General features: G+C 40.5%; 1 protein-coding gene across 3 annotated transcripts in view; it reads left to right on the forward strand.

Annotated features, from left to right (window-relative positions):
• Positions 1-18,695, forward strand: part of Negr1 (neuronal growth regulator 1) — a 738,499-nt gene that overhangs the window by 481,040 nt on the left and 238,764 nt on the right. For all 3 annotated transcript variants that reach the window (XM_028882947.2, XM_028882948.2, XM_037207286.1), the window contains exon 4: positions 3,000-3,131. In XM_028882947.2, the coding sequence (XP_028738780.1) occupies positions 3,000-3,131 (132 nt within the window). The remainder of the gene's footprint in view (positions 1-2,999; positions 3,132-18,695) is intronic.

Genomic DNA, 18,695 nt, shown 5'->3' on the forward strand with positions numbered 1-18,695 from the left:
TCAGGATATCATTAACCTGACAAGTCTTTCAAAGATTCTTTTCCTTCTCCTTGACTGTGAAAGAAAAGTGGGGACTTCTTCAAATGTGGATTTTTAGTTCACAGGACTTTATTCTCACTTATTGTTATAAGTACTCATTCAATAAATATTTATTAAGTATGTACTATGTGAGGATGACATGACAGCACACAGAATGAGCAGAACAGGAGCTTCACTGTTGGGAGTGAAGGCATCGTGACCAGGGGACTACTGTTGTACTTTATATGCATCCCCATTGAATTTGCAGTTCACTAGGAGATGAAGATCATCACACTGTAGAACTTGCTCAAGGACTGAGCAGATCCCTGTCTTGTTTAGGGTGATGGTCTTTGGCTTTTCTCTTTACACCCATTGGGCTCAGTCCTTCTTTTCCACTGTAGGGAGGGTTGAGCTGATTTGTATTGATGGACTGAAATGTCCCATTGAATGTTTATTTCTTGACAAACACAGCTCATTATTTTCTAATCTGGAATTCGGTTCTAGAAAGATCAGCACTAGAACTGAGCAAAAGTGAGTTCAGAATAGATGTCTTACCCACCTAAGGCAGACGCCCTGTGCCTACCTATTATGGCATGGAGAGTAGAAGCAACATCAGATTTAAAGTTCCAATAGTCAGGTGGGGACGGCAAAATGACCCTGTGGTGTGTTTTCCTCGTGGAAGGCAGTTTTATATTGGGGTCACTTGACTGATGGCTGACTGTAGCATCCACTCACTGGCTGCTGTCAACTCAGACCTCACTCTGAGGCAGGATGAAGAAAGATCTCCAAAGTGGTTCTGTAGACTGTGTGCCCCATATCCATGCCAGGGACACATACACACAGTAGGTTTGAATGGCATCTCTGGAGGAATGTACAATGGTGACATTTCCACACATGACAGCCTACATTTCTTCTCAGCGTTTGTAATATTTATTATGAACCTATTGCTTCTCACATTTTATTATATTTATTGATCCTGGTATGCATTTTTTTTAAAAAGCTATAATGTTATCTTCTCTTGGGAGGGCAGGGAGCTCAAGAGACATACCCTTCCATGAGAATTTACACAGTGATAATGGTTAATGATGAGGAAAGGAGCATTTTCTTCAGTGGTGCAGCCACTGATATGTGCACATGCTCCTGTAAACAAACTCTTACCCACATCCTATAAACAACCCTAATGAAATTCACCAGGTCACACAAAGCATGAAAACAGAAATAAGGATTCCTGGGGAAGAGGAAGGAGATAAATAGGGATGGCAGAGGGGCAAGAAAGGGTAACAGGAGATGAATATGATCAAAATATATCAAACACATGTAGAAAAGTGTGTGATGAATCTCATTATCATGTATAATTGATATATGCTAATAAAACCATTAAAATGAAAATCAAAGGTCTGTTGTGTTTATCTCTAACCTTCAATACTTTAAAGGCTAGTGTTCTTATTCCTCATATGGTTAAGCACTAAGAACTAAAGAGCATGTGTTTAATTACTTGGTTAATGATTGCATGAACCTTGACCATTCAGATAGGTTGCAATGTGTGCCTAGTGTGGATGAGGATTTGTCTTCCAAGTTTCAGTTGTTGTAATAGAGCTTTTGATAGGGATTTGAGCCTTTGAAACTAGAGTTGTGAGAATAAGATAGAAACGGAGCCATGGGAAAGAGCACTGTGTCAGTACATAGAGTGAGAGACAGGGCTACAGTCTTCAAACGCTCAACATGACTGGATCTCAGCAGTTTGGATTGTAGAGTTAACGATTATTTTTTAATCTTACATCCACAAATAGTTTGTCAGGCAACTAACCATTTCAGAGGCTTAACTCTCACCTTCTGCAAATTGAGAGCAACCTGGTAAACAGAAAAAGAGTTGTGTGTATTTAAAACACTGTGTCTTTTATTGGCAGTCATGGTCATTTCGAGGGCAAACTGTGATGGCAAATACTGCCCCAGGCAAAACCCACAGGGGGATACATTAATTGACATGCATTCTAGATTTTAAAGGCTGTAACTTCCTAACTTCTGGGTCATTATATTTCTGGAAGGATGGCAGCATGAAGACAAAGGCAGCCTTGGCTTTGGGAAGTGCTGGTTAGTGGGAGAGCTCCTTGATTGCCGGCCCCTTCTGTAGGCACTGAAATGTGAATGCATTTCACAGCCAGCTAAAGACAGGGAGGGAGGACCCCCACTTTAAGCACCACAACTTCTCTGTAGAGACTCTAACTGTCAGGACCCTGGCTGTCCAATGACTCTGTTTTTATTTGAGTACAAATCCCATTACTGAAGAAAGGAGTCTTGATTTCCAATCTCATTAACTTGGGGATATTCTTCCATCTGTGATTATGACTTTATATTGTTAATCTACTGTTATTTTTAGTCAAACAGAATGTTTTCCCCAGAATAATAAAAAATAAAGATAATTTGGTTTGTTTATATAACCACTTACTCTTAGATGAAAGTCATTAAATGTTTTGCCTGAGATTCACTGGGTGATTTGCATATAGCATTTACAGTGTGACTTGCTTGGGAGCATTGGTAATTTTGGATGGGGGCTCTTGGCACTGGTTTTATAGACCTGTGTATTTTCATCAAGCCATCTGGCTGGAAACCATGAGTGGAGGAAAGGTTCCCCCAGAGAAAAGTAACATTAAGTTTGGGGAAGTGTCCAGCTGCAATTTTACACTGTATAAATGTCAAAATACATTGGTGAATTCTGTCTACACTGCAAGGACATGGTTCAGGGCTGTGCCATGAGAAGGGTTTAGAGACCACAACTGATTAAGGAGAACATGTGGTCATCGTATTCTAGGGCCCCTTGTCCTGCTGTTGCTTTTTATTCCTGCTGAGTTTACTGTTGCATGTGGAATTGTCTGGTTAGCAATGTCTGGTAGGAACTTCTAAGGTTGTTGGTTTTTTTTTTAACGAAGCTTGTGGTAGCAACAATTAAATGTGCTGTATATCTTCTGTTATTGTTGTTGTAGCAAAACCATTTGAAAATGGACAATATTTGGACATTTATGGAATTACAAGGGACCAGGCTGGGGAGTATGAATGCAGCGCAGAGAACGACGTGTCATTCCCAGATGTGAAGAAAGTGAGAGTGGTCGTGAACTGTAAGTTTCTTCTGTTTTTCACCATAACCATTGAGAAATGTCCGAATTTGCTGTGGCTGCTTTACGTCAAGGTGTCTTGCTGGTCAGTACCTCTTACTTAGGTCAGACATCTGCACAGCAATGGCCTCAGCAGATCCTGGCAATAGTTTGAGTGATGAACAGACTGAAGTTTTCCAGTATGGTCTTCATGTTCATCACTCTAAGTGGTCTCACCCTTGTCTCTAAAGCACTGTACACACATGCTATGCCCCTTCTCAGTCTCACTTGGACACCAGTCCTGAGCTCCAGTGTACAGTACTTGATCAGACCTGGTAGGCACAGATAGGAAGCATTTCACACAAAGACAAGAGTAGGGTGGTAAGGCTTGGTCCGATGGATGATTAAATTCTATTGAGCTTGGAAATACTGGGAAAATTAATAAATCATTTTCCTGTAAACACTATCATTTTGAAGTTAAGTTTGAGTTAGATGCACATAGAGTCATCAACACTGTGACACCACAACCATTTTCAAAATGGAAAAAACAACAGCTGCAAACATTCTTGACCTGTGTATAAAGTTGTCTTTACTTTTCCACAATGTACCCTAAGTCTTTCCTTCAAATTTATTTTTATTATTTAATTTTTCAAAGAAAGTACTTTGAGGATGAGAGTATCTTACCCAAAATATATACAAGGTATATCTCCTGTATGTTTTCATTCCATTTATGTACTTTTCTATGTATGACCTTTGATAATGTTTGTGTAGTATTGATAACCAGATCACATGGAACTGTTCTAAAATATGTCTATAAACACTAATGGCAATCATCAGTTACTTTATGTGAAAATGAATCTTTCAGTCTTATGAGGCAAATGCTAACTTTAAACAGCCCTGGCATCCAGCTAACTACCAGAGCAGATCATTGTCATCAGCCAATGTTTGTCAGCTGCTGATCTACACACTTTGGGAGAAATACCTCACTAATATTGAGTAAGTGAACAGTGTGCCTGACCAGGAGGCAGTTTCTGGAGGAAATGTTCAGAATTCTGTGAAGAGAAAAAACAGAGCCTTGAGGAGCTCAAACATTCCAGCACCCCCATATCCCAGTTGAATCAGCATCCCACGGCTGATGCCTTGGAGGTCAATTTTTTGATAAGTTCCTAGATTCTTGGGACTTTTTATTGCAGAAGACTTCCACTGACTTTCATTGCAGAGAGTTGTTATTTAATCCCTCTGGAATTCAGGAGTGGAAGATAACAAAGCAGACAAGAGAAGCTGGTGAATGTGTCACCGTGAACAAACACTATGTTACCCCTAAAAGTCAGTGTGGGGAGAGGGATCCAGTCCATGCAAAAGGGCAGAGATGGGCAATCAGGACTCATAACTTAGAACTAATACCATGACAGCTTCATGGGCACTGGAGGAAGCAGTAACCAAAGAGAATGTATTGCCCACCACACCACGGCAGCAGGAGTACTGGCAATGTATGTCATTTTCCCAGTTCTGAAGACTGAGTTATTACTAACCATACAGTGCTTCATACCACAGCCACAGAACACAGGATTGACCACAAGTCACCAAGAAAACCTTCCCCATGCATCAGTAGTCATGTCCTTATTACACCAGAGAAGCAGATCTGCCCCTCACTCCACAGAGGCCACAGCACTGTCCCCCAGATTATATGGTTACAGTTAGTAAATTAGAAATGAGCATTCTGCCCTTAATGCATACAGAAGTGACAGAAGCCATGAAGAACCATCTTCCTGTCCATAAGGTGGAAGTGGGAGAATTTGTGCAAAAGTCCACGGGCTGTAGAAGCTGAGTCAGTGACTTACTTAGTGTGTGAGGAACTTCAGAACAGTTAGGACAAAAAAAAATCACTGATCACCATTAAAAAAAGCCACATCAGGATGGAAACAGAGAATTGGAAAGAAAGGTGGGGAAATGCTTTTTAATTAACAACAAAATTCCTTTTAAAATAACTAATTTGACATAGATATAGCAACAAGTAAACTTTTTACTGGGGAAATAATGCTTATCACTTTAACCTTAAAGTGCACCTGACAAGAACCTTTAAAACATATATCTTTATTGATTTACAGAGCAATTAAATACAAAATAAAATCAATTTCCACATGGCTTTTTCATGCATCCTTGGTTTTGGTTCACCCTGCTTACCCTCCCTGTGTTAGCCTATCTCCCATTCCTTAAGGTATCACTTTCTCATAAAGCTTTTTTTTTTTTTAATGTCTGACTTCTGCAGATTCTCTAGTTAAAGACACAGATATAAAGAACTGAAGCTAGGATCCACATATATGAGAGAATATGTGACATTTATTTTCTACTTTCAGCATTTACCTAAAAGTGCATTTTCCTTATAACTAAATAAAATTCCATTGTGTATATGAACTACACTTTCATTTTCCACTCGTTGGTTGATGGACCTCTAGACTGACTCCATGTCCTTTCTATTGTGAATAGAGCATCAGTGAACATGGATGAGTAAGTGTCTCTGACGGTGGATGAATACTTGGGCATGGGCCAAGGTGTGGGGTGGCTGGGTCACAAGGTCAACCTGTTTTTAGCTTTTGAGGGTCCTCTACACTGAATTCCACAGTAGGGCACCAGTTTACACTCACAGGGAGTGTGAATAAGAAATCTTCTTTCCTGTACCCTTGCTGCATTTGCAATGTTTTGTCTTTTAGCTCTCTCTAAATCATAGTTTCAGTCACTCAGAAGTTCACAAACATCCCATGAACAATGTGCTTCACATCAGTTTTGTTGAATTTTATTATTTTCTGAGCCAATGTTGCACATATCTGAGTACTGTTTGAGGTGCAGGTGTGTGCAGTATAGTATGTGCATTGTGTCTCTTGGTTGTGATAAAGTTTCAAAGTAGTAATCTTGTGAAATTGTCCCTTCACATGCCAAAGACTGAGAGCTACCTGTGGATTTTACTGAGCTGACTTCAAAAAGGAAAGGAGCCAAAGCCCCTCATTTCACAAAATTCAAGACCCAGCAGAATTGTGTGGCAAACAGACACAGAAACCTACATTCCTAATAAGATCCAGATGCCCCTAGTAGCATAGGCGGCAGGCGCCCTCTCATGCATGATTGCTCACACACCTTGGCTTTGCACACACACTGACACACAGGGCACACATATACACACATACTGTGTGCATGCACTGAACTCCACTGGGGAGGCAGGGAGAGTGGGGACACTGTTAACCCAGGTGTAATGGATTTCTGTGTGGACAGGTTTGTTTTCTTATTGGCACTTGTATTCCATTCTCACTGACAGCTTAGTAGGCTCCAGGCCTATGTTTATTAATTATAAAGTAGAAGGCTGATTGAATTTCAAAAAGCCCATGGGTTGACCTGAAGGGGAAAAACAGGAACAGAACCAGGGAAGTTCTGGGCAGGAGAAGAGAAAACAAAATGTGGAAACCAGCAAAGTAGATTCTCTAAATAGAGAGAGAGGGAAGCTGATTTTGCAATGGAGGTTGGTGAAAAAAGCTGGGTCCCAGATCTCAGGGCACAGAAGCCCAAGACACTGCTGTTCACTGGTGATGCTGGTACTGAGTAGCAGGGACAGGAATGACCAAATCTGCCCCACTAGAGGGGATCTTCTAATGGAGAGTGTCTTGGAAATGTGGTCCTTACAGTCCAGTAGAGTTCATGAAATTTTATTAAGATTGAACATTATCAGATAAACTGCCTCCCATGACCAGCTGACCTCTGACACCCTAGCGAAGCTTTACTTCACCTATCTGAGTTTCAAATTCTATTTCTGTAAACTCAAAGATATGTATTTTATATGTGTGTATAATAAGTAGTAAATGTTTTATACATACAAAACTGATAAGAATAAATGTATATATATATACATATATATAATTATATCCATATTTTGTAAATAAGAGTTTAATTCTCTGCATGTGGGTGGTAGTTGTATAACTTGGTCTGTTTGTGGGGCCCCTAGCAGTGAGACCAGGACCTGTCCCTGGCACATGAGCTGACTTTTTGGAACCTATTCCCTATAGTGAGATGCCTCACTCAACCTTGATGAAGGAGGGAGGAGCTTGGTTCTGCCTCAACTTGATATGCCATGCTTTGTTGACTTCCATTGGAGGCTTTACCCTTTCTAAATGGAGACAAGGAAGAATGAATGGGGAAGGGTAGAAGGGGGTTTGGAGAGAGAACAGGAGGAGAGGAGGGAGGAGAAACTGAAATTTAATAAAAGAAAAAATATTAGTATAGCTGGAGTTTTCTCCAGTCCTACTCGGGGCCACAGCCACTCAGAAGCAAGTAAATACACAGAGGCTTATATTATTTATAAACTATATGGCTGTGGCAGGCTTCTTATTATCTAGTTCTTACATCTTAAATTAACCCATTTCTATAAATCTATACCTTTCCACGTGGCTTGTGGCTTACCGGTATCTTTTTACCTTTTACTTCTCATGGCGGTGGTGGCTGGCAGGGTCTCCTGATTCAGCCTTCCACTTCCCAGAATTCTCCTCTCTGCTTATCCTGCCTATACTATACTTCCTGCCTAGCTACTGACAAAGAAGCATTTTATTTATCAATCAGTCAGAGCAACACATTCACAATACACAGAAAGACTTCCCCAGCAATTTGGTTGTAGAGCTGGGCATGGTGGTACACGCCTTTGATCCCAGCACTCAGCATGCAGAAGCAGGCAGATCTCTGTGAGTTTGAGGCCATCGTGGTCTACAAAGTGAATTCTAGGACAGCCAGTGCTATACAGAGACACCCTTTCTCAAAAAAAAAAAAAAAAAAAAAAAAAAAAAAAAAAAAAAAAAGAAAGAATATTGCAGGATCTTAAAAGTTCTTATTAATAAAATCAAACCCGAGGCGAGTTATTGGGGTCCATGCTGGTAGATCAGAGAGACACAACAAGCCATAGCTATCTCACCTCCCTGGATCCTCAGCTGGTCTTGTCTCCTCAGACTGGAGGCCTCTGAGTCTTCATCCGGAATGGGTCTCAGCTGAATTACTGCTCAAAAGCCTGAATGCTTAACCAGCCCAAACCTAACCAGCCAAATGCTTAACCAGCCAAATGCCTCTAGTTTCTGGTCCTCATGCCTTATATATCTTTTTGTTTTCTACCACCACTCCCTGGGATTAAAGGCTGGCTTTCTGGGATTAAAGGCGTGAGTCACCATGCTTGGCTATTTCCAATGTGGCCTTGAACTCACAGAGATCCAGAGGGATTTCTATCTCTGGAATGCTAGGATTAAAGGTGTGAGTGCCACCATTTTCTAGCCTTTGTATCTAGTGGCTGTCTGTTCTCTGACCCCAGATAAATTTATTAGAATACACAATACCACCACAAAAGAAAGAAAGAAGTGGTGTTTGGTTGACTGTGGAAAGTGAGGTCTATGTGAACCTCTTGCTCTTTGAAAACTAGTGCCTTTCTCACTCATCACAGCACAGAACCAACAAAAGACACTGAACATAGTTGCTGAGTGAATTAATCATTAGACTAGATTCTCCTAATCCAATCATTCTACAAGGCAAAAGAGAATTATCAGGTTTTCCTATAACTTTTACATAGATGGTATATTGACCAAAGTATGTATGTATTTATTTATTTTTTATTCTTGTCTCACACATCACATCTTGACCACTGTTTCCCTTCCCTCTGCTCCTTCCAGTCCCCACCTGCCTTCCCTGATCCACTCCTCTTCTGTTCCCCTTCAGAAAAGAGCAGGCCTCCTCCTAGGGATAACAACCAAACATAGCACAACAAGTTATAATAAGTCTAGACACAAACCCTCATATCGAGGCTGGGTGAGGCAACACAGTAGGAGGAAAAGGATCCCAAGAGCAGGAAAAGAGTCAGAGACACCCCATTCCAAGTGTTAGGAGTCCCACAAGAATACCAAGATACCATTTTGGTATCAGTATTTTCAAATGGATCCAATAAAGATACCCTGATATTTACATAGTGCTTTTGTACAGAGAGAAGGGACACTAATTCCATTTTATAAAGATAAGGCAATTGAAGTATAGAGAGTTTAAAACATCTAATACCTTTCCTCATCTCCAAGAACAAAATATATATGGATAAAGAAATACATTAATTGACTGTAAAAATACAAAATTCAACAAAATTAAAGTGGAAAGATATCTGCATATGACTTTAGTTTTGGCAATGATGGATTCACACATTGACCATTTCACTCAGTATTGGAATGATTTAGCTCACAATTTTCAGTAAATGGAACTGAGTGGTCCTTTCTATTGCAAAATAAATTGTAAAGACATTTTTGGGTATGCTGGGAACCAAGCTTTTATCCAATATATCAAAGGTGCATATTTGTGCATAATTTTGCATCTGCTACATATTCATTTATGGAAATGTGCACTTTATCTTCCAATATAACTTGCTCCAAACATGTGGACTAGAATGTTCCAATTAGGTTGACTTAGTACAGTTGCTCCAAAGCCAGAAGCAAGGGGCCACAGGATATAGGCAGTAGGAGAAGCTCCCGAGGAATGCAACCAATGTTCTTAGGTTAGTCATAAAGTTCTTCCCAAAACCTTGGACAGTTTATGCAGATGTCAAACTTATGACTGGGAGAAATTGCATCTGTCAACAGCTATCACCTTGATACAGAGAGGACTCAGCATTCAGAGGCTGAGTGGAGTGGGGAGACTACAGGCACCTCCAGCAGGACACTGAGAGGTGTCTGAATTACTGCTCAGTCCTCTGGCTTTTATTTCTGCCTCTATAATAGTCCCTACTCATTTATCCCTTCTTTTCCATCTGATGATAATTTAGGCCAAATTGAATGTCCATTTTACATTATTATATTCACAGCTAATGAACACTTATTTTTTTACAGCCACAATTTGGGACATAAAAAATATGAATATCTCCCAATAAAAATATAGGTTCATCCATCATCTCCAGAAGGATTATGAAGGTCTCAGTGTCTTGATATTTCTATGCTTTCACTTAATTCTTTATCTTCTGGTTACTGTGATACAGTCAAGGGCTCAGGCTGAGACCCAGTCTTCAAGATGTTAATTATATAGGAAGTGGAGGAAAAAGGAGAGGTATATTTATAATTATAAATAGTTATTTATAATTCAGTACAAGTGTGTTGCTACACCAATCCTAAGGTGCTAGGCATGGCTGTTAAGAGCATACCACAATTGGAGTGTAGAAGAAGCCTTGACCCTGAAGGGCAAAACTGAACTTGACATTAAAAAATATATTATTATTAAGAACAAGAGGGAGGATCCACCATGTGAAAGCAGCAACAGCAGCGTGTGCTTAGCCTGACAGGAGGCAGAGGACAGGAAGTGCCCTTTCAGTCAGCCTGCAATGACCTGGTTGTAGCGCAGAAGGGAGCCAGCAGTGGGGAGGAAAACCGCTTCCTCAGAGCATGATAGCTACCTCCCAGGCAGAGTACCTTAGAAGGTGATGATTCCTCTGGGAAGCTGGAACCTCAGAGGAGACACAGCTGGGAGTTTGTGCATTCAGTAGGGATGCATAGATCCAGTGCTCAGCTATCAAAGGAAGAATAACTTGGGGTGATTAACTATTCAGAGAAACATCTGCATATTAAGTAAGTTATTTACATGTTTTTGCTTCCTACATCTGTTGGGAAGGCTTGGGAGGCTTTTGGTTTGTCATTGCAAGGGTAAAGCAGAGTAAAATTGCAATACTAAGAGCAAAACACAGGGAGGGCTGCAAGCTGTGAGCAGCTAAGGGGTCTGGGACAAACTGCAGAAGGTTTGGCAGTGAATGGCTAATCGCCCACAGGGAACATTGTTAACAATAAATCTCCCCAAAAGAACAGTTTTTAAAAGAATTTAGAACTGAACTTTCCCTTTTCTCCTTGTGGAGTTCACAGTGGGAGAGGTCCAAGGTCATCGTGTGCATACATCCCTGAAATGCAACTAACTATACGATTAAGGGACACGACTCTCCTGTTGAGGGAGACATGGTTGGCCCTTTGTTTTACACACTCAACATAACTGTCCTTAGCAGTGAGCATGAGGAGACTTTAAAAACGTGAGTCCAAGACTCAAATGTATTCTCCCAAACCCTTAAGTGAATTTTGGGAGGGGTTTTAGTGATAAAGGCCTGTGAAGTATCTTCTCCATTTAGCTATAAATCAGAATGCCTCTATGGTCATTAAATGTGTGTTTTTTAAATTATTTTCCATTTTCTGAACCTAAAAGACAGGAGCCACTTTATTGCTTCAATACAAGAGCAAATACTTCTTGATGAGAATTATTCATGTTCAGTTTCATTTCTTGTTCTTTCTAGGTTGACATAAATAAGTCAGAAAATAAAATCATAAGTGTAACAGCGTCAGAACAAACACCCATGGTAAGAAAAAAAAAATTCAAACAGGGGGAAGATCCTTGAGCTTAGAAATTATTCCATGCTAAATTGAAGTATTAAAGTTAAGAAAGGAATAACAACAGCCACACAACAGTGTGGTTTATCATCTAGAGGTGTGGTCTCCTGGTGAGCTGCCAGAGGGCCAGACCCTGAAAACCACCAATCACCTCACCTATGTTCCTCAGGTGACCTACAGGCTTCCCTGAGACTTCACATCAGCCAACACAAAACCACTGTCTAAAAACCTGGACTTATTCAAATCCAGCTGATCAGTGGTTCCCTCTGGCAGCAAATGTATCATTCCATAGAATTCATAGCACTGAAACTTTTAACTCAACATCTGAGAGCCATTTGTAGACTAGAGTGACACCAAGTTAGTCTTGAATCTTCACACACATTGATGCAATTGAACAGGGTAACAATGGCTGGTATTCTTGTGTTGAATGTGTATGAAGAAATGAATGAGTGACCAGTGGAAGAGTCTGTGGCAGTACCGTCAATATGCACAAGGGTTTGGAAGGAAATTTGGAACACATTGTGGGAAGAATCCTGTATGCACATAAGCTGGCATGCTCCTTTTCCCACTTATTTTGGCATTTATTTATTCTCGTTCTCTCTCCCCCACCATTAGCAAATTACACTCTTTTTTAATTGCTTCTCAAAAATTTCCTCTTTCCTTTTCTCTCATTTCTTCCCAAATGTGAAGACATGTTAAACTGCACCAAGAAATAATTTTTGCAGTGAGGAATAACAATATATTTAATGTACATTATTTTAATTACTGAATTATTGACTCTATTATATTTACTATAATAAACAAGTGAAATTGCTTTTTGAATATTGACTAAGTCATAATAAAATCTTAAGTTTGGGGATTTCAGGATAAAGAAATAAAGCATCTGAATTATATTTTTGTCTTAGTATTTTAACAGATTGTACAACTTTTAGGGGAAATATTTAAGCATATTGGTCTGAATTCATTTTTTCATGAAAAAAATGATAGAGCCCTTTTCTGATGTCACCTGCACTGAGATCCTGATCGCTCCCTTTGAGGCTTATTGATGCATTCCTGGAAGCATGGACGGTGCCCAACAGGTAGCAAGCCAAAGCTTTGAAAACTGTTTAACTTCACAGTGTTTTAATCTTGTAATTTTGCTTGGTGACTTTTAGAGAGAAATTAAGTGTGATAATTTACTTCTTTGATGCTTTGTCAGCAAACTTAGGCAGCCTGTTTGTTCTCTGATGCTAATTCATGGAAACAGAAATAAAGTTCCGAGTAATACAGTTAGAACAGCTGTCATTATAGTGAAGTGTGAGGTTACAAAGGCAGAATTTGGAGTCACATAAACTTATACCCAACACTACTTGGTTGTTTGCTAAGTCAGGAAAAAGCTGACTTCCTTTCATAAAAACATGGAGGTAGTTGTGCCCATATTAGAGACTTCTTGAGGATGAAGTAGCAAAATATATGAAAACAAAAGAGTCATTGGTTCACAGCTGAGGATGGAGACAACCCTAATCTCCCCAAGTTCGAGGCAGTAAGGTGCAGGGTTCTGCACACAGGATCTGTAGCAGGTCACCCCAGCCTTCAATCCAAGTCCTTCCATTGGCTGGTTATGGGAACCAACTGAACTAACTGATCTTTTTGTGTGACAATTTATTCAACTATGATGTTGGGGTTATGGGAATTGACTGAGTTCATACACAATGACTTAGTGAATATATATTAACACCAAGTAGTTACACAATTGCCTGTTGACCAATAGGTTAAATAAAAATACGTATGTAAAAAAAAAAAATGTACATTCCTGAAAACTAGCTAAGTTCTTCCATTGAATGGACAGGTACAGTTAGATTCTGATAGTTTTAAAATCAGATCACAGGTGGAGCAGAGGGATTTGAAACCAAGCCTTAAAAAGCCTGACTTTAAGGCTGTGGCTACCTTCATTGTAACTCCCTGGCTCCAAGGAAATTGAAAAAGGAACCTAATCATTTCTTACAAATTGCTAACTCCAGAGACTTTTAGGGGATGAAGGTGGAAGGAGAGGACAGTGAGAGGATTTGAGTTGTCCATGTGGGCACAGGTGCTGCCAGAATGATTGAGGCTGAAAAAAGTGAGGGGAGAGAGAAAATGAGGATTTTCTGTGAATAAAGAAAACAATCATAATAAATAATCCTGAGGAGTCATGTGGTACTCAAACAGCTTTGTTGACGTAGCTCCAGAAACGAGAGCCTTTGCATGATGGGGAGCGTGACGAAGCCTCAGCACCACGCAGCCTGCTGCCTCTCAGTTAAATTAACAGCAGTGCAGAAAAATAAAACAAAATAAAATAAAAACTTCAGAAAAATGCTTACTGAGCCAGGAGCATAAAACAGTTGTAGATTTCATAGGTAAAATGAAAGATGACAGAGCTCTACTTAACACATCCAGAGTAGGAGTTTTAAAGCATTGCTCTGCTCCAATGGCCTTAAGGCATCATCTGTTTAGGAGTGGTTTGGAGGCAATTGTAAAACAGAAAACTGTGTGTTCACCCTCACGTCTTTCAAAGTTAGGGTTAGTAATTTGGATAAAATCCCTACGTTATTGAGTAATACAACAGGATCTATGAATTTCACACAAGTGAATTTTTGTGCAATAATCTTATTTTGACTTTAAACAAGTGAGTACTCTGTACCCTGAGCAATGTTGTGAGTGTCTGTGCATGGATCACGCCCCTCTAGCCTGCACTCCATGGCCGCCGGTGGAAGGATGTTTAACCAGAGGAAGTTCACCCATGCCTCACTCAGGATGCCGCTTCATCTTTGGGACATACTGGTCTGATGAACCCTTCTGTTTCTCTCTGCGGATGAGAAAGGACTTTGGGACCCTGTGTGATTCACCTGCAGATCCAATCTTTGCTAATTTTGTCTCATTAACTTTTCTGTCCAGCCAGAGAGAACAGGACTCATCATAGTCAATGAGTGTTTACTGCTCAGTCTGTATAACGCTAAGAATGCAGAACTGTGCAGGAATGCTTACAATGACATGACATTAACGTCAAAGAACCCTTCAGAATCTTGTTCCTTTATGTCCGTGCCGCCCAGGCCACTTGGTCTGTCCTGGCTTCAGGACCTTTGACACTCAGACTGAGCAGAAGCAATGGAGGCCTCTTCCAGGCAGGGCTTCTTATCACTTCCTGAGAGCACTGCCTTGCTGCTTTCTTTCTCCTTCCTGATCTGAGTCAGTTACCACAGTGGTGACCTGATGGTTACACTGGACCACCATCAAGGCCCTAAGTGGACAGAGAAGTGGATTCTTGCCACTCCCCACCGGTCTTGCTTCTCTCCCTGTGCTGACACAAAGTATTCTTGACTTTCAGGTGAGTGAGCATTAAGCTGTCTTACCAACTGATTGTCTGCTCGGGTCTCTTTGTTCCCAGAATGTAGCCTCTTCTGACTAATGTAATGGAGGATGCAGGCACAGAACACCCTGGATAAAATGTATCATTTATGCATTTTGTCCTACTTCAAACGTCTGCCTACAAGAAACCATAAAAGCCTGCTTCGAGGAACATGGGTTCTCTGCCTCCCCGGAGCAGCAGAACCAACTGAATTTCTGTTTGCAGATTTCGTGAGTCTTGGAAGCCTTTGAAGCCAAGTATGTTCAAAGCACAATTGGATTCAAAATAACATCTGACTCCCAGCCTCTGAGATGAACTTTCCTGACAAAATAAACCTTAGCACAGAGGACAGAACAGTGTTTGCTCACCCCAGACCCACAGAACCAGAGTCCAGGAGGAATTCAGACAAACTGTCAAAGGCTCAAGAGTTTAACTGAAAAACACCCACCCGGATTTACCTCCTGGAAGAAAGCCCTGCCTCTGACAAAGACAGAAAACTTCATTCTTCTCCATCGGCTCCTTTTCTTTTGCCTGAGAAACTTCCGGTGTGCCAAGAAAACCACTTCCCCTGTGTGAGACCACAGCCTCAAAGGCTATCCAACTGTCACCAACTCCTTTATCGCAGTCCCTTTGAATTCTGTGGGGAATACTTTGACCATGCTGGAAATTGTGACTTTTCATTGGTTCCTGCTTTGGGAACAGAGATAAATAAGGAACTGAGTTGGTCCTGTGAATGCTGCTTAATTAATCTTGTTAGGCACAGAAGAGAAGAGCGTGTGGGCCATAGATTTGCTCTGTACTTGGGCCTGGGAAATGCATCCAACCAGCTGCAGGATGGTGTATTTATGCACTGTAGAGCTACACACTGGTGAGTATCCATTCAAACTAGGACTAGGCAAAGGGCAGCAGGGATGAGGGAAACATGCACACATACATGCCAAACAGTGAAAGGGTGTGGCTCTTAAAGGCTTAGAAGCTTTTGACTGCATATTTGACTGCATCAAAGGGAAGGACCTTCAGAATTTAAAAATAAAGTTAGTGTTAAGCAAAGAGATATTTCTTCTACAGAAATATAACAGAGCCATGAAAAGTGGAAAAAATGAGGCTGGGATGAAAGGCTTACAGAAAAGTCAGGAGTGCATTACATTTGAAATGATGTACTGTGATGGCAAGAAAGCTGATGTGTTTTCTCCTACCACAGTCCATATGAGACATGCAGACAACACTCTCATGTTATTAAACACAGAACTACTGAGAACTGCGTTGGGTGGGGTCTATGTCAGGACAGCATACAAACTGGGGGAACTCGTCTTCTAAAGCTGTTCTGTGCAGAGGTGCAGATTTGGGTGTTCAACTCACCAGTTTTTGGAGACTGGAGACAAAGCATTGGCCCTGTATGGAAGAAAGATGGCTTCAGTCACTCTCTGTCATAAAGAGGGGAAATCAGGTAGCAAAACAGGGTAAAAGTCAATATCTCGCCCCACTTCACCCATTGCAACCTTGACACATAAGGCTGAGGGAAGAGAGGTTGTGTGAGGGAAAATCGTTTTGGAAGTTCCCAACTATGAAGCTTCCTGGGTCTGGATTCACTCCATCTATAGAATATAAGGATGCCAGGGACAGTAATGATGGAAGGCATTGCAGAGGACTTGGTCCCTAGATGTTTGACAGAATGAAAAGCATCGTGTTTTATATACTACACTTTAAAGCAGGGTTCAAAACTTTTGCACAGATAGAATTCAAGTATCATGAATTCTCAATTAAAAGCTTCACACATGAGGGAAAACATGCACACTGCGGCGAAGCAAGAAAGCCCACACCTGTGGATCAGGGAAGCAAACACTCGACACACCTGAATAAAAAGGGAGCATGTAGGTGCTAGGCAGTAGGGACAAATCACAGCCATGCTGCTCAGGGAGCACGCAGGAGCAGGACTGTAAATTGATTAGCTTTTCGTACCAAAAAAGATAAAGAATTCTTGAAAACAACCAGTGTCCATCTTGAAAAGTCCAAACCAAAGCCTGCAGAGATTTTTCTTTTTGATAATTTAGGTCCCCGGACCTCAAACAGCCAGGAAGCTGGATAAAATTACTAAGATGTGTGAAAACGCCACATGGTTACGGAATTAAAACAAAATAAACACTGAGCTCTAAAATTAATCAGCATGAAACCTCTCCAAGGTGCTGCAGTGCAGACCTGGTCTTGGTCTTTCTCCTCAAAATGCACCATGAAAGGCCTGAGACTCAAGCACTCATTTCAATGAAAGTGAGGGATGTAGGGAGCAGGGGGCGGTCATGAACAGTTGTACAGTACCCTTTCCACAATATCATGCACCCTGAAACCCTGCAACAGAATGCAGCACCTCTGGCTGCCACAGGTGGGGGAGGAGGTGTAATATGTCTTGTCTCAAGCCGGGCTCTGATTTCACAGGAAGGAAACATGGAATCTGAAGCTTAAGTCCCAAATGAACATGGAGCGACATTTTGGTTTTATTTTTCTAAATATCTGTATTATCCACTTAAGTAGGTAGGACCCATTGAAGATTAGTAGATAAATAAATCTCTAGAGAACTATAATTTTATACTCATAGCAAACTCTCTATTGGCAAAGTCCATGAAATCTCGGAGTCAAAATTCACATACTTTACTTGAAAAATTATAAATAAATTAGAATTAACAACACAAAGAAAAAGGTAAAATTGGACATTTTTATGCTAAAATTAACAGATGTAACTTTAAAGAAGCAGGAGTAGAGGTGTTACCTGAGAAAATGTGTCCACATAGACTTTCCAAAAATGCAAATCAGAGCAATTGCAATAAGATGAGCTAGATAGAGTTGAACAGAGAATCAAGGAAGTGGAAGGTATAGCAAGAAAACAATTCTAGAATTCTACCTTTAGAATTCTACCTTTAGAATTCTAGAAAGAGAAATACAGTGCTAAGTCATAGCTTAGGTATAGAAGATATGTCCAAATGCATTACGTTCCAGGTTCAATCCCCAAAAATGTACAGAGAAGGGGTTGCAGAGATTCAAGGCATATTATGTAACTATGGATCATGTGTAAATATGATCCCATGTGGGTATATTATAGAAAAAGGAGGTGGGAATAGGCAACTCTCAGGGAAAATAATAGTTCAGAATTTTCAGAATTATTATAAAAATCTAATTATCAAACTGAAGAATCCCTAGAAATCTAACACATAATAGTTGAAAGACATTGCCTGATGATTTCTGTAGTGGCTGTATTAATTAACATCCTCATTGGTACTTATTTATTTTTTCTTCACTAACATAAATGTAAGAGTTCCTGGAAGGACAAGTTGGAAGGAGGAGAAAAGGGAAATATTGATGGAAATACATGATATATTCAAGCTAAAATGTGGTTTAGAGCGTTTACTGCTCTTTCAGAGGACCTGAATTTTATTCCACCTTCTATGCTGTATGACTCACAACCTCCTAGGACTCCAGCTCCAGGAATGGAACACCTTCTGGCCTGTGTGGGCCCCCACACTCATATGCATTTATCCCCCCCCACAGATGCACATGCATACAAGTCATTAAAACTAAGTAGATCTTTATAGAAAGTCTTTATGAAAGTCATCTCAGTGTAAATCAATACAAATGGGAAATAAACACATCTGTGTGCAGATGTTGCAATGGAAGGGACAGTACACCAAAGGAAAGGAAGACCAATGACCCAGGAAGGAACAGGACTCCAGCTGATGGTTGATTCTCAGTAGCAACAGATGTCAGAAGACAACGAGAAAATCATAGTGCTGTTGTCCCAGGAGATGACTTAGAACCCACAAT

Source organism: Peromyscus leucopus, chromosome 6 (assembly GCF_004664715.2).
Source record: "Peromyscus leucopus breed LL Stock chromosome 6, UCI_PerLeu_2.1, whole genome shotgun sequence".
Taxonomy (NCBI): Eukaryota; Metazoa; Chordata; class Mammalia; order Rodentia; family Cricetidae; genus Peromyscus; species Peromyscus leucopus.